At 43.6% G+C, this 16,420-nt stretch overlaps 2 protein-coding genes across 9 annotated transcripts in view; one reads left to right on the top strand and one right to left on the bottom strand.

Annotated features, from left to right (window-relative positions):
* raf1b (Raf-1 proto-oncogene, serine/threonine kinase b) overlaps positions 1 to 11,290 on the bottom strand; it is a 23,827-nt gene extending 12,537 nt beyond the window's left edge. For 2 of the 6 annotated variants that reach the window (XM_049023335.1, XM_049023338.1), the window contains exons 1-3: positions 7,032 to 7,346; positions 1,007 to 1,236; positions 674 to 786 (exon numbers count right to left, since the gene is read on the bottom strand). In XM_049023335.1, the coding sequence (XP_048879292.1) occupies positions 674 to 786; positions 1,007 to 1,216 (323 nt within the window). In that variant the 5' untranslated portion in view covers positions 1,217 to 1,236; positions 7,032 to 7,346. Of the gene's footprint in view, positions 1 to 673; positions 787 to 1,006; positions 1,237 to 7,031; positions 7,347 to 9,323 lie in introns of those variants that run through there. The other 4 variants (XM_049023339.1, XM_049023340.1, XM_049023337.1 and 1 more) reach the window with 3 other exon arrangements.
* Positions 11,225 to 16,420, top strand: cnbpb (CCHC-type zinc finger, nucleic acid binding protein b). 3 transcript variants are annotated; one of them, XM_049023356.1, is made up of 5 exons: positions 11,225 to 11,356; positions 12,981 to 13,105; positions 13,269 to 13,334; positions 14,409 to 14,607; positions 15,270 to 16,420. In XM_049023356.1, the coding sequence occupies exons 2-5, from the start codon at positions 13,003 to 13,005 to the stop codon at positions 15,385 to 15,387; spliced, it is 486 nt and encodes a 161-aa protein (XP_048879313.1). In that variant the 5' UTR covers positions 11,225 to 11,356; positions 12,981 to 13,002; the 3' UTR covers positions 15,388 to 16,420. The 3 variants fall into 3 exon arrangements, with proteins under 3 accessions (XP_048879313.1, XP_048879312.1, XP_048879314.1); XM_049023355.1 differs by lacking the exon at positions 11,225 to 11,356 and adding an exon at positions 11,366 to 11,507; XM_049023357.1 differs by lacking the exon at positions 11,225 to 11,356 and adding an exon at positions 14,148 to 14,197 and having other exon boundaries at positions 14,335 to 14,607.

Below are 16,420 nucleotides of genomic sequence, written 5' to 3'. Positions count from 1 at the left end.
TGCTACTTCTAAGAGTGGATGAACATTAAATAGAAAGATTTGTACGAAACTCTAGTGTGTGTGTGAGTGTGTGTGTGTGATCACAATGCACACTCAGTATCAAGAAAACCTCTCAGGCACACTGGGACCATAAAAGACTGGCAGGGAATAACTGTAAAATGTGTCAGCAGCCTTTAGCTTTTGTTGTATTTGTGGAAGGTGTCTGGCCAGATTACTGCCACTGAATTTCCGCACATTCCCCTTGAGGGCAGGGCGGCCACATTGATTTATAACCCTGAAAGAACACAAAGGATTCTGCATAACTCTGACCGCAAATTTAGCATTCAGCGCAACATGTAGCAGCTTCGCGTCACCGGCCCACATGGCCCTTTTATGGGCTGAGACTCAGTATTTTAAATGAAAATGTGGCTTCATATTTAATTAAAGATTCTCCCAAATTACCTAAAAGTATTAATAAAGGCTTATAAGTTTTAAACTCCACATTTAATTTACTCCTACAGTTATTATGGAAATTCTGACTACAGCCCCCGTTCCTGTCTGGCATTTAAGACCAAACTCTTCAGTCTCATGAACAATTCCTGATCTCCAATATGACCAGTACAACCAGTTTTGAAGGAAGGGTGATGGAAAACGGGCAATATGGGAGGGCACTCTGGGGTCCTCCAAAGCTTGCCTCTTCTGTCCGGGGTGTAGCCTGAAGACGGCACAGCAAGCGGGCTGAAGCCCTCGAACCTTCAGGGCCTTGATCAGACAGTTGTACAGGGTCATTCCGGGCCGCACGTTCACCTGGGGGGCAGCACGAGACACTAGTGTGAGAACACCATGACCCCACCAATAAAATTGTTGGATGATATCGTGCATGGAGACTTGCAGCTACGGTTAAATAAGGAAGCGACGGGTGTGTCGGATCTCCGAAGATCACGAGCTCGGCTTCATCAGCAAATCGACGCCATACATTCAGCTTGCCCGGGCTCCAGAGCGCGTCATCCTGGCGAAAGCGGCTTACCACGGTCCGCTGCTTGTTAGGCAGGTACACCCGGATGGTGCTGCTCGTCTTGGGCGAGTCGGTGATCTTGCCGTCGCCGGACGAGCGGCGCTGATAGGCGAAGCCTTGGACGATAGTGGGCGACATGCAGGAGTCTTCAAACACCGAATCCTTAAAACCAAAGCCGTTGCTTATGGTCTTCCAGGCTCCGTGAAAGTGCTCCATTCCCATTAGCAGCTGGCTTCAGTAATCTATTATGGGGGGTGGGGGGGCATATGACGCAAGTTTATTGGAACAGATCCACCTAAACTACATCACATGACATGACTACCAAACCTCACGCACCCAACCACACATGGTATAAGACTCAGCAGGGCAGGACATTGTGCCTGTGACCAGAAGGTTGGCAGTTCAAATCACAGGGTCAGCAGAGTGATGTCACCACTGGACTTTGAGCAACACCTTTAACCCCCAATTACCTCCAGGGTCTGGCTCAGCCTGCTTTCTAAAAAAATTATATAAAAGCATCCACCAAATAAATAAAAATGCAATTTCCCTGAAAGGAATTTAAGTTAAAGTAACTGAACCCCAAGATATGGAAGAACATCTACTTCTGGCCTCCTGTCAGCTGTACTCTCAACAGTTAATCAAGATGTAATAAAATGCATCAAGTTGGATTTTAATTGAAAACCAATTTAACACACTGAATACATCAGAACAGTATATTATCATAGAATGGAATGATTGACAGCTGTTTGACATTTATGCTGTGCACGTTTGTTTAGTTCTCTCGGCCATTAAGATTGTATCAACACATCAGAGATCAGATTGCAGGACACGGGAGACCCTGACATCACGCAGTGCCAGCAAGATCTCGGACAATACGGCCCGGTTATCAGACTGGAGTACTTCTTGTTGATCAGGAGAGGACACAGGCTACACCGAATGAGTCGGGCTGACGTGTTTAAGTGAGAGAAAGCTACAAAAACCACTCAGCCACAGCACACGGCGGAACACGGCAGAATGCAGCCCGGCCCTCCGGAGATTAGTAACGCACGCCGGCCGCTGTTGTTACAGCTGGTCGCCACACTACTGCCTTGCCAGCAGCCATTTTTTTCAGCCTGATCTCCCGCACCAACTCCAGTCATCTGTCCTCAATCACCACACCCCGGGGGGGGGTCACCCTTTCATCACCGCTGGCCACGTCCACAGAGGCCCACTCAGTTGTGTCCGACCTAGCCAATCACAGCACTGGGCAGATTTTCCCCTCCTGTAAAATTCTGGCAACAGTAAGTATTCTGGGAGATTAAAAATGGCACACTGAGGCAATCCTTCATTTCAGAGAAGACAAGACGTGCCCACCTGGGTCTGCTCCTTAAACAGCACCCCCCCACAGACAGTTTGGCACGGCTAGGGGAGACGCAGGGTGGCCGAGGTCCAGCATCAGGAGTGTGGTCTCCAGCAAAAGCTCAGATCTTCTCCTCCTGCTAGAGGTGAACCCTCCATGAACCCCCCAATCACATCCCCCTCCCCGTGAAATATTCCATCATGGCAGGCCAGGGGCCCCAAAAAGGGTTGATAGGGGGGTGACCCACCCGCTGGCAAGAAGCAGCCCAAGCCATTTTCAACATTTCCACCACTTCACACCCCCCACCCTGCCCCACATCACACCAACGCCTCTACTTCTGTGCTGGCCTCTACACTGCCTCGTATGACATTTACGCTCCTTAGGGGTCAGCTGGTAAGAAACATTCTGAATTTAAACAGTGAAATAAGGAAAATAAATAAATAACACAGCCAAAGACCTTCCAATCCCAACTGGTCCAGAGGGTCATGAGGGGGAAGGAATTCAAAACAGGCCTCACAGCAGCATTCTGAGAAATTTGCATATTCATCGAGCACATGCACACTCATGAAACAGGCCCTCGGGCTTAACGAGCCCAGAGAATGCTTCTGCAGATAGCTCCAGGCTGCCGAAACAGTGCATCTCTGAACGACAGAAACCAACAGCACCTACAAATGATCAGGAGAGCAAAACGTACAGTCTTCCCACAGAACAAGTTTTAGCCCAGCCAACACTCCCCTCAGACTTTCACTGCTAGAGGCCTTGGGCACTTGCGTCATGTTTGAATATCTTACATATTTATATTCCATTTATTAGCGTTTCTTGCAATAAGACCAATGAGACTGAAATATCATCTCAGTGTCTGACCCATCGATCATATAGCTGAAGATGACAATAAAGATACGTCTGACTTCGTATGTAGCGGACTAACATAACCCAACCCTGTTTTCTGCTGACCCTAGATTGATTGATACACTTTTACCCAGCAATCATTTCAAACCTCGTAACTTCCTTAGGTTGGGTGTCTTTGGGTATCTTCTTACCCAAATGTCATCAGTTTCTGAAGCGAGTCATGAGAGAGAAGCGACTATCCGACTGGAGTTGCTTTAGACAGAAACAATCTTAAAATTATTTATAATATTTTTTCACACGTTAATATAGTGAGTTTTAGCGGCGCAACTAAGGTTACGTAACCTGAAGTATGTGAGCAGAGTTCCTAACAGGCTTCTAACTGGCCACCTTTGCGATTCAAGCCCACACCCTTGATCGAAGCACTACACACACTCCACTAATCCGTGGAGGACAGAGTCTTCATTACATTAGAAGTGGGGGTGGTCACCAGGGAAACATGCAGGTGACCATGGCGTGTCCCAGCCAGAGTGTGGCGACAGACACCTCACTGCGTCGAAACGGCGGGGAAAGTCTCAGACCTCCGGGCCAACTCTCCGTACGGCCAAGCGTCTGCCAGAACTTCAGTAACCTCAACGGCCTCAGCGCACTGCAATTTAGTCAGCTCATGTCACTGGCACGGTCATGGCGGAGCACCTCACCTTTCACATCGTCAACTCTTAAGACCTTCACTCCGCTTAATTCCTTAAATTGTGAAAAGAAAAGAAAAAAAAAAGAATTTACTGAAAACTGCGAACACATCAATAGCCCACGCATCCCTGAAGAGTTACTGAAGTGCTCCTTTGTACAATTTCGGCCTGTTCCTCCAGCCAAAGAGGTTGTTCAGATTTCAGTCAAACATGCCCTTTTATTGTAAAGCTACTAACTGGCCAGCAACCCAAAACGCAAACAAAGAAACGGTTATGAAGTATGAAGCTTTCGCCCTCCGCTACAGGACTGTCTGAGAGAGACCTCACTCGGTCAATTCCCTGCTCGGCAGGACTGCATCTACGAAATGCTCACGCCGGCCACAACAAGCCTGACTTGGCGTTTGTTCACTTCAAAAACTGGAGAGATCAAGTCCAAAACACAGAGAGTCCCCAAATAGAGGAAACAAGAAGAGACTAGATTAGCCAGCCCAAGTAGAACGAAGAAGAACCAAAGGCAGCCCATTACTTGCAAAACCACAAAATTACACCCAGAAATCAGACTCACCTGGACTTAATCCTTTATTCTCACACAAACCGACATTTTCACAGTACTTAACGGCAAAGCGTCACCCTCGGTACGTTCACACGTTTATACTCTCTCTAGACCACCTAACCTCAGGATGTTAATGACTACCAAACAAACCTAAAAGCGAAAGTAAGGGCCGAAAATGTTAAACACGCCAGTGTAGGAACAATGTTGCTTTTTCCTCAGCTAAAAACTAGCAGAGTAAATATTTATGGGAGCCGCTTCTCTGAAAGGGCAGCTGTTAGCCATTTCGTTTACAGCCTAGAACCCAACAGGCAAAAAGCAAGGGACTTCAGGGCAGACGAACCGCGCCACGAATCGCTACAAATAAATATCTGCAATGGACAAAAACTGCTAGAATCAAAATGACTTGCCAAACTTGTTGGAAATAGGCTGCAATCTGTCATTCATGTGGACTTCAGGTAAGCTTCTTGCCCATACAATTCCAAGCAACCTACCCCAGTATAAAATGTATCAAATGTTAGTCATACCATCTCTTGCACTAAAGATGCTTACTGTGTGCGTCCTTCTACTGCCATTGATCAAACAGACTGATTTGTGTTCTCATATCAAGAAGAGATCTGCCTATGAAAAACAGAGTAAACAAGTCCAGTATTTAGCGGGAATGCAATGGTCGTACCATAAATTAATTAGGCAGACCGCCAAAAGTACCATGAGTGGTTCTCTGACGGAGGTCAACGCGCATTTGCACTACAGGCTTAATGTAATACTGTAGTAAAAAAGCTCCAAGCCTAAAATACAATCTCTCTAATATACATACAGAAGTACATGAACACATTAGGGAACACCGAGTGCTAACATTACCGAAACACCCAAAATTTACAAGATTATGATTACGGAGCAGAACTTAAAGGCCAGGGGTATTTATTAATGCGAATATAACAATTCAAGTAAAATAAGTCCAATTTAAATCACACTAACAAAATTTCTATGGACCACAATACGATATGTTAGATATGTGATTAAAATAATAATACACTTAAGTTTGGAAATTACAATAACATACAAATAGTTCATACAGGGCTTCAACACATGCAAAAAACAGAGATGATAATCTACAACAGAACAAGAGAGAAAAAAAAACGAAAAGCGGAATTTGCCCTTGAACAAAACAGTAGGATATTATCTACCCTTACTGTCGGTAAAGCTTGTCACAGCCTAAAAAGCTACTTCTGCAACCACTCTGTGGCAAATAAGAATTAAAGGGACTTCGGCACCCGATGATCTCCTTGCGTCAATGGAGTAAAATATATTTAAAAAAACAAATCACTTAAATTATTGGTCTTAAAAGCAAGGTATAGAAAAACTTCTGTGAAGACCGAGGAGGCAGAAAAAAAAAACACACACACCGCACTGGAGGGCACAGAAAACCGCTGTGCTCAGTCAGCAAGCCACACAGTACAAAAAGCATGACTTCGTCGATAAGCCACATGCATTAGGATCTTGCAACTTCACTTTTTCTGCTTAACCTTGGATGCTGCGGCGCAAAATTTAAGTAGCATGCAACTAAAAAATAATGGGTGAAATGCACAAGACAGGCAAGCTCACTACGCACTTCAAGTAACCTTGTCTCTCCTCCAGAGTTACCTCACTAGCTGGCTGGGTTAAGGCGCCGCAGTTGCAAATTATCTGGGTTACTTTTCATCGAAAAAAATCTGATTACGAGAAGACACGTTGCAATCCGTAACACAGACATTACAAATTGTAATGCCTAATTATTATATACAGCATATATCCCCATCATGCAGCACTACGATTAAACAGACAAACGGGCTTTAAGACGACTCAAATTAAAGCCGTCATATACTTTAAATCGCTTCATTTACTCTTCGATGGGTTCATTTAAACTAAAGTTGGTGACTGGTCTGACACCCTGTAATATAAACGATGTATATACGGCAGGGGGGTTAATAAAATTAAGTAATACCAGCACCGACAACAGCAGCAGGAAACCGCTGCAGAGTTTCTCTAAAAAAGACGACGTTTAACATCAACCATTATGCTTTGTTGATCAACACTGCTACGAACTGAAGTCACCCCCCCCCCCCAAAAAAAAATAAATAAAAAAATCACTACGATCTTCTTGTTAAAAGATTATTTTGTACAAGATCATTTATTTGCTACATATATCACTTTCTTCGTGCCTTAAAGCCTAAATGTAAATGTAAAATGGACACTTAAAGCATACATGTCCAAAACCAGTGCCAGAGACTGGACATACACTTGAAGTGAAACATTTAAAAAAATGCATTTACTTCTTTAAAAATGTTTAGCTTTTACAAACCATATGAAGCCTACGTGAGTGACGAAAAGACGCCGAAGAGAGATCTTTTCAGAGATTTCTCTCCGGGCCATTTTTTGGAATCCCGGACCAGCAGCTTTTGTTGCGTTCCGCTTTCAAACCACCCCCCAAAAAAAAGTTTCAAGGCGAAAACCTAACTTGCGGTGCCGCTAACTGCCGCCGCAAAACTCCCGGCTCGAACTAACCACCCCGATCGGCGTTTTCCTAACGCGAAAATCCGCCGGCTTGCTACAAAAGATCAGCCGTGAACTCACCGAAAGAAAGTTAGCTGGATGTCTTCGGCTCCGCCATAACTATCGGAGGAATGAAAAGTGACGACTGGGTGACATCACATTCTGCAGACAGAGCAAGAGAAAGCACGGCCGAGCTCTTTCGGCTTAAACACTTTTTCCTCGGGAGAGTTCGGCGAATAAATCACGATGCCGCCGACGTCTGCCGCCCCCTTTCAGCAATGCCGATGTTTATTTGGCAGATCCCAGCCCTTTCGCAAACTGCGCGATTTTTCCTCCCCTCTATCAGCTATATAAGCCGCACCTGAGTGTTATATCTTAACATACACAAAATGTCGTGTGGGGGCGCTTTATTCTAGGCCAGCAACGTTATGATGCAGAGGGCGTCCGCCGCAAATTTTTATTTTAGTAGATGGCTTTAAAATAGAGCACTATTTACCCATGGCATTACGACTTTGAGAAGGCTTGGGGTTCTTTTAGTTAGTGTAGTGCGCCTTCTTGACGCCAGTCACTGAAATTAGATCCTCTCAGGAATCCTGGTCATGCACTTCACGTTATGCGAGGTCTCAGTTTGGCCCTACGTTAGTTTACTTTTGGTTTACTTTTTTTTTTTAACTATTGTAAAACTTGCCGTCTATTTTTGGTATAGAGCACTTGTGTTACAGTCTAGGCCTACGGAATGGCAACTAGCTAGACGCTGTTTTTGCATGATATTTGGAAAATAAAGTTATGGAAAATAAAATAATTCTGTATTAAACACACACAAAAGTGAGCTCTCAGTGATGTGGTAATTTAAATAAAGAGATTAAAAACATTTTTTTCAGTTCATGTTAAATTAATTTTTATAAGCGAAAATGCTTTTTAGACTTGTGATCAAGGCAGTATACTAAATATTATTACATCATTTTCACTGCCAGCTATAGATAGCAGGAAAATGTATGTCTAACTGAATTATCTTGAAAAACATTTCACTAGGCAGTCTGCAAATTGATTACCTGAATACAACCTCAGTCTCTGAGCAGCCAAAGCATGCGAGAAGAGCGACTGTACGTAGCCCCTCAGCGACAACCCAGTTATTGCAAAGTAGCAAATAAGGATATAGTGAAGAAGTTGGAATCAAAATTAGAACAAAAATAGATACAAAACCTCTCGAACACTGTATTTATCACTGATATAGCCTAAATCTAATTGTAGGTTATGTCTTGTGAGTATTTGAAAGAAACCACTTAAACCACATAACAAATGCAATGGCACTGCATTAATATTTCCACTAAAAGCATAACAAATGTGCAAGGAATTCTCCCTAGTTGTAACCGGACTGAATGAAGTTGTATATCAGATCCTCCAAGAAGTGGGAATGAAATAAATTTGTGCAATAAATAATTTTGTTTTGGTAGAATAGATTAACGTCATTCATTTCTCGATTATGGTGCATTCGTGGGCATTTTAAGAAAAGGATACGACAGCACTTCAAATCCTAAATTCCAACTTTAATGACAGCTCACTTACAGTGTTCATTTCAAAGTTCAATTATATTATCCTAGTCAGGAGCACAGGGGGGCCTGGAACCAATAATGTGGGAAGATTAGCATACTATTAGAAATACACTGATTTAATCTCTATCGACTTCACCTCAGGTTTCAATACGCAACACGAAAATTTTTCAGCCATACAAAGTATCTTAAGGCAAAAAGCACCACCTTCTGGTTCGAATAGGGAACTGCAGACCACTTGGCGATACCTTGAGATAAAGTATTATACGGTCACGTGAGACAGTTTTTCCATAATCTTCCAGCTGCTGTTCTTGGTCAGGGTTGTAGGGGGACTGAAGCCTATTTCTTGTGCATAAAATTATTTCTTTGTTCACATATTAGAGTTCTTTCATTTTAATTTCTGAATAATTAAAACAACAATTATCAAATACATAACAGCCCAATGGGCAGAGACTAGTTCCTCGAAATCAGTGTCGCAGAAAATAATTCAGTTCAAGTTTCTACTTATCAGTGTGTGTGCATATATATAAACACAGACACATATATAGTATATACAACTTATGACCACAGACTATCTATCTACCTATATATATATATATATACACACGCATATATACAGTATACATACGCACTATATATACACAAAGCATATATATTGAGTATATATATATATATGGACGTTTATACACTCCACAAGTTCTTCCTTGTGTATTTATTTCATTGTATGACTCGATGAACATGTTTTCCCATCAGATTACAAACATAAAACACACAGAATATGTTTATGCTCAGTGCTGTGATGTTTACCTTAGTCTTCACTCACCCCAGGTGACTGCTGGTCTCATCACCATCGGAAGAGTTTGCTTGTGCGTGCGAGCTTGGCTGAGCAGACGAGTAAGTGGCATTGTTATCGTGCGGCTGCAGCACTCTGCTTCTTATCCTCCAGGTGCTCTTAGGGACAAGTGTCTCCCAGCAAGAAATTCAGTTGGTCTTCTAGGATTGGGCATCATCATCCCGGAAGGCCTAATGGCAATGAAGCAGATGTGCTTATTCTCAAGGAAATCTGCTGTAAACAGTCGGTAAAAATAACAAACCTCTGCTTGGCAAATCCGCGGAAATGACTTAATGCAAACAACTCATATTGACAAATGTGGGAGTGAGGCGGGGACAGCTCAGGGGCGGTTCCTAGTGGAGATTTAAGGTATTCCCCCAAGCTTGCATCATCTGGTTCTCACATCAGTCGAAAAACAGATCAGCCTCTCGTTTATGCAGCACAGACAGAGGTGAGATATATAATTTTTCCATAATTAAAAGAAAGACACAATGAGATCAAGACTATAAAAGAAACACCTGAGAATTGCACAAACGCCCCCAAAGGCCGTGTAGAAACTGACCCAGATAAACCTACATAAATTACATCAGTTGGCAGCCCTCATTCATAAATAATCCTCAAATAAAAACACAAAAAACAATACTTATTAAAAAATGCTGAAAGCTCTAATATAGTAACATTATGAGAGATTCCTGAGGATGCAAACCACCTTAAAAGCTGACGAAGGAAACAATCAGCCAGGAAATTGATCCAGTATTCTGGCTAAAAGGTCTATGAAGATGTTTCACTCCATAAATGTAGACAGGCATTTAAGGAGGGAGTGTCACAGTTTGATTAAAACGTTTGATAAAGCACACTCTTCAAATAATACCTTTCCCTTGTATCATTTAATTTTATCTTAGAAAAAACATACACATACAGTTATATTACCTTTATAACACAGGAAAACTGAAGGATATCTGTACAGGATTGCCAAGGGCCTGAAGTCTATCCCAGACAGCAAAGGTGAGGTAGCACAGGAGTTGAGATTGTAGAATATAGCAATACTACATTATTTATATACTATATATTTATGTAGAACTTTTTTAAATACATAACATATTCAGTTAGGTATTTACTGAGGGCGTTATGTACATGCATTAAAAATGCTTCTGTGATTCACGTGATAGATGTTGCAAAACTGGCCAGTTTCCGCCTGAATATTTCAGAGGTGACAGAAACTAGTAACATATACACTACGCTGACATATTGCCCATAACTAATACTTACCGATATTAGAGTGCTCTGTTTATTTACATATATCGTGTCGTGCTTTTATTTAGGTTGTTCTGGCAGATATTTGTAATACTTATTACGACTGACTTCAAATAGATTGTGATCCAGCATTTCCTTTCCAAAATAGCATGCTTTCTAATAGTATGCATCTATTATACTTGATACAACTGTAATATTATTGACGCTTATTTGTATAAATATATTAAATATTACCAAACGTCTGTAAATTTATACATTACCAAAGATAATTTGGATGGAGAAGGCGTTCCACAAAAGCATTATTTTTCCAAATAACAATGCACATCTTTCCAACTGCGGAGAACAATAATAGTAATGAGAATACACGTAGCAATCTTGTCATATGTAAGAAAATGATAAATACTACTCAGTTTTGACATTTCATCTAATAACTTTCGTTCCGGTACATCGTGCTTACTTTACGTTTAGCCATCTTGTTCAAGGTTTGTAAATATATAAAATACATAATTTAGCAGCGTATACAACAACAACGCCGTGGTCTCATAGGATGTCTTTGCATACAGCCAGTGATTCGATGCTTTTCGAAGGTGGTGTCCGCGTGTTCCCTCACACTATAGGCTCCCGGAAAACAGCGCGCCGTGTGCAGAGGTGGCTTCGACGGCGGAGGAGGGGAGGGGAAGGGGGATACCAAAGGTTCGTGTGCAAACCGCGTGTGGCGCAGCGAAGAGAGGAGGAACCGAAAACAAACAGCAGCGAGTCACGTAGCTAAGGTGAGTGCCATAAAGGACGAAAATAGGAGCGTATCGCACGGTTAGCGAGGCCCGCGGTCATTTGCACGTGTACTGGGGACCTTTCGACTTGCTGATCTGCTAAATAAAATAGCATCCAACCCGAAGGACTCTGGTGAATTTTGCTGGAAAGGTAAACAAGTCATTTTTTTCTGACGGCGCACTTTGGCCTACTGCGTCAGTATCCGCGCGGGAAAGTCTCTCGGTTTAATTAATTGCACACGCAATTAAAAAGAGGGTCTCGAGGAGAAACGTTCCGGAACGCCGACTGTTTTACCGTCAAGTCGCGTTTTCTTAAAAACGAGTCTCGCTGTCAGGGGGAATAAGGGGTACGCGCGCCGTCGCGGGCTCGGGAGTCGCCGGGGCCTCCGAAAGGGGTTGAGAGCTGCAAGTGCCGAGGCCGCAGGCGTGGGTGGGCGGCGCGGCGCGGCGAACGTTCCAATAGAACTGCAGGAGCGCGGCGCGCGGCAGCTAGATCCGGTCAGTCGGCGGTGGGAGCCGATTGGGGAGGAAGGGAAGCTCGCGGATGCCGCGTGCGGTGGGAGCCTAAATATAACGCCGAATAGAATCCGACCGTGGATCTCCGGATGGAATGAGCTGTCACGGCCGGCTGCGGTGCGGTGCCACTCGGCACGGGGAGGGTGGGGGCGTCGAGGACAAAGAGCGCTCCGTCTTAACGGTGACATTTACGGATACGGTCACCGGATCGCGGCGGGGCCCGGTGAACCAGTCCGGGTGAACGGGGTGTGCGTCGTTTGTTTTGTTTCTGCTTGACGGCGACGTCGCTGCGTGTCTGATGGTGGCCGGGTGTTAGATATGGAGTATTCCTTTAGACACACATCTTTAGTCTGCCTTTAGGTCTTTCCCTTCGGACTGGGTAGTACGAGTTAAGCAGAGGGGAAACTTTGGGACACGTATTAATCATTGATTGTTTGCTGTGTTTTGCATGACAGTTCTTGCTAATAGCTCTAGCTAAAAGTAGCATTTTTAGGCAAATCGTGTTGTCACGTTAGTTTCACCTATGCCTTAGCTTTTCACGGTTTGTTTACGTTTGTTTTTGCCGGAATTGTTAAACCTGCATGAGATCTGACGCGGCATCCAGCCATTTTTACGATAACAACAGTGAGTAGTATGTAATAGTACCCACGTCAGCCAGAAGATGCGTAACCGATATGCTGAATGTACAAACTTGGTGTAGTATGTAGCCGTTATCACATGATACTGCTGATGTGTTAACTGCTTGTAGATACTATTGTGTAATATGACTACTACCGTTATGCAAAAGTGAAAAGCAATAAACGTTCATATTAACTGTAACTTTTCCAGCCTAGTTTTACAGTTTATACGGTATGGAGATCACTCCGGTGTCTGGTGCACAGAAATGCCTGACTGGAACCAATGTGTTGCAAAAGCTCCTCTTTGAATGCCTTTAGTTCCCCCAAAAGTACTGAATTAATTTAGCAAATTGAGAAAACCTGCCGATGCTACTTAGTGCCAGTTGTGTATTTTAATAATAATGCAGACCCCTTACGCATCCAAAAAGCATGCGTTTGGTGACTTTGAGTCATCCCGGGGTGACACTCATGCCCTCTCTGACCTTTTTCAGCACCAGCTCAGATTAGTGGAAGATGAGTAGCAACGAGTGCTTCGGTTGTGGCCGTTCTGGTCACTGGATCAAGAACTGCCCCAACGCAGGACGTGGACGTGGCAAGGGCCGCGGGAGAGGGAAAGGTGAGAGGTTACAGCCACTGGTTTTGCTCCCAGAGATTTGAGAACCCCGGAACATTCTCTGTACACCGTATAACATGCCATCACTCCCATCTCTCTTCATTGGCCCCACATTAGCGAAATTTACCCCCTGTACCCCCCCCCCCCCCCTTTTTTCCCTCCCTAGACCTCTTCTGCTATCGCTGTGGAGAACCAGGCCATGTTGCCAGGGACTGTGAGCGGACTGAGGATGGTGAGGAGACTCCTTAAAGTTTTCCTCTGTGTCTGGAAGTTACACACATGATTACATTTACGCGGAATAAGCACACTAACAGCCAGAGGTCTCTGTGACCAATTGAGATGGCTTTTCTTTGGGACTGTTCCCAGGATTCCCTTCATGAAAGTATCATGAGTGTAAGGCCTGTAATCATTTGTCACTGTCATGAATAAAACAGTGATTTATTACTATGCTGTTCTCTGCATACGTCATAGGTTTCAGTTAACACTTTGAGGGAAACTGTAATAGTAGATTTCTGTTATTGCTGTTCCTCAGCATTTGGAATAAACAGTCATGCACGTTACTGAAACTTTACAGAGACTGAATTCTATGCCGTTCTTGCCCAATAATTATTGGGACGCTGATGGCAAAGTTTTTAGGTTTTGTATTTTTCATCTAATGGTGACATTCCACTTTCGGAATTTGCAAAAGTGTATTTCTATAACTATTAAGTTTATTGGTGAGATTTTTTATCTGCGACTGGATTTTTCTGTCCTGTTTAATATTCTCTGCACATACACAGCAGCAAGGTTCTAAAAAAAATCCCGAAAAATAGTAAAAAAATAAAATAAAATAAATAATAATAACTGTATACTCGGTAGAGAGATCTTAATTTTATGACCTCCAAAGACATTTCAGCATATCTGAAATGAATAAGATGCGCTTGATTGTATTGACTGGCAAACAAATGTCCTGCAACATGTATGAAGCTATGCATTGGCGAAGGGCAGAGGTGGAGAGAGAAAAGCTATTCTGTTTAAGCATTATTATTATTTATTCATTTGACAGACGCTCTTACGCAGAGCGACTGAAAGGGCCAGCATGGAGTTTTATCTTAGGTACGTAAGTGCCGTCATAGTGTCATAAACTGAGTGTATCGAAGAGGTATACAAATTGTACTGGATAAAGGTTTCTGCTTTTGTTAATATGTATAAATGGTTACATGTGATTTGAAGAACCTACTTGAATTTGACAGGTGTCTTAAAGGGACGTGTATTCTGCCGTCTTCTCAAGATGATGTGTTGACCCGTCACTCCTTACCTCTCCCAGCATGCTACAACTGCGGACGGGGTGGCCACATCTCCCGTGACTGCAAGGAGCCCAAGAAGGAGCGCGAGCAGTGCTGCTACAACTGCGGCAAGGCAGGCCACATGGCACGCGACTGCGATCATGCCAACGAGCAGAAGTGCTACTCCTGCGGCGGGTTCGGCCACATCCAGAAAGGCTGCGAAAAAGTCAAGTGCTATAGGTAATGGACTGGCCCTTTAAGGTTACCAGAGCACGTACGCTAGGCACGTGTGGCACATGCTACGTGTAAGCGGATCCTACCACAAAACCTGAAGTATTTCTACCCGGCTGTCAACGTTTTATTGGACAAGGCGTATCTTAAGTTACGCCTAATGGGGACTGACTTGAGCACTTTTTCCCTAATATTAATAAGCTACTGTTAATATCTGGGCATGACCGTATTGTAGTTAAATAAGTGTTTGGGTAAATTTTGCCTAGAGGTGCATTTTCAGCAGCTACGCTGTGTCTAAAGATAAGGTGGCACTGGGGGTGTTTCTGGGATTTGACCGTCAGGGTTGCCACTTTGAGTGTGGAAAAGAATGTGGAGGGAAACTTTTCAAGGGGGCTTGAACAAAAAATAGGGTGGCTGAAGCCCCCCTGAATAGGGTGTAAAATTGTCTGTGGGTGACTGTTCTGTTTTAGGGGTTAGTATTCCATCCACATTCATTCATTCCCACTTTAGATGAGCCGACCCCAACCCGATTGCCCAGCATGTTTAACGTAGTTGGAGTGTTTTGCGAACTGGCCTAGTTCCTTGGCTGCCATTGAACAGAAGCGCGTAGCTGGCTGTCTCTTCCTCGCAGAAATGGAGTGATTTTTCTCATCCCCCCCCCCCCCCCCTAGGTGCGGCGAGATCGGCCATGTCGCCGTACAGTGCAGCAAGGCGAGCGAAGTTAACTGCTACAACTGCGGCAAGTCTGGGCACTTGGCAAAGGAATGCACCATCGAGGCCACAGCTTAAGGCGTTTCCCGCGTGGCCCCTCCTTTTTCTGATTGATGGTTGTATTATTTCTCTGAATCCTCTTCACTGGCCAACGGTTGGCAGATAGAGGCTAGTCCCTGGCCAGTGAGCTCTTGACATGTAAAAGGAGGAAAGGGGTGGAGAAAAAAATCCACTTTCTGCATTTAATACAAAAAAAATGTTTATGTTTAGTTTGGTAGAGGTGTTATGTATAATGCTTTGTTAAAGAACCCCCTTTCCTTGCCACTGGTGAACAGGGATGAATGAACAGGATGAAGAAATGTGCGGGTAGGGCCCCCCCCCCACTCCAGGCTTGGGGAAGCGAACCTCGGATGAGATGGGGGGGGGGTGGGGAGAAAATAACAAAATCATGGAAGTCTGAGGCTTCTGTAAGCGGTTTAATTTTTTTTTCTCCATCAAACAGAAACAAAAGTAACGGAGTTGGCCTGAGAATGTGAGACGGAAGTAGCAGATATAAAAATGTAAGATGCAGGCATCCGTCTCTGTGCCTGCTGGCCGTATGCATCCATGTGGAAGTTAACAGAAAAGTCACCGTGATGATAAAAGGAAAAAAAAAAACAATTCGATTCCAGGAGGTTTCCGAAAACATAATCAAGGGGAAGAAGAGAAAAACCCAAAAAGAAAGGATGAGATTTCTTTTGTAAAGACTCGAGTAGCTTGTTTTCTTCCGTGCAGGTGTAGCTCGCCTGAAATGCAGGTTTCGGCCTTAAAAATTTTTTCTCCCAAAGTAGTTTAGGTCGCTCCACCCAATGAGGAAACAAAAAAGACTCCAAGAACAGTAGAGAGACGCAGAAAAAGCAGAATTTGAAGTTATTTGAGAAAGGAGAATGTTTTCACAGAAATCAAAAATGTTATTTTTGTACAATATATCACTTAGACTACTGTAAAAAAATATCATTTGCTTGTACTCAGTTTTTAAGTCGGATGGTAAATGCAACTTAAAGTCCTAGAACATAGAAATGTAATTTTAAGCTATCAATAAAGCTGGAGGAGGAAGGGGAGTGAGACTGAA

Source organism: Brienomyrus brachyistius, chromosome 8 (genome assembly GCF_023856365.1).
Source record: "Brienomyrus brachyistius isolate T26 chromosome 8, BBRACH_0.4, whole genome shotgun sequence".
NCBI lineage: Eukaryota > Metazoa > Chordata > Actinopteri > Osteoglossiformes > Mormyridae > Brienomyrus > Brienomyrus brachyistius.
The sequence above is the reverse complement of the archived record's forward strand: the minus strand, read 5'-3'. Positions and strand labels throughout refer to the sequence as shown.

Coding starts and splice junctions, on each gene's coding strand:
- cnbpb (XM_049023356.1), top strand. CDS start 13,003: ATGAGTAGCAACGAGTGCTTCGGTTGTGGCCGTTCTGGTCACTGGATC. Junction 13,106..13,268: donor GGGCCGCGGGAGAGGGAAAG/GTGAGAGGTTAC, acceptor TTCCCTCCCTAG/ACCTCTTCTGCTATCGCTGT. Junction 14,608..15,269: donor GAAAAAGTCAAGTGCTATAG/GTAATGGACTGG, acceptor CCCCCCCCCTAG/GTGCGGCGAGATCGGCCATG.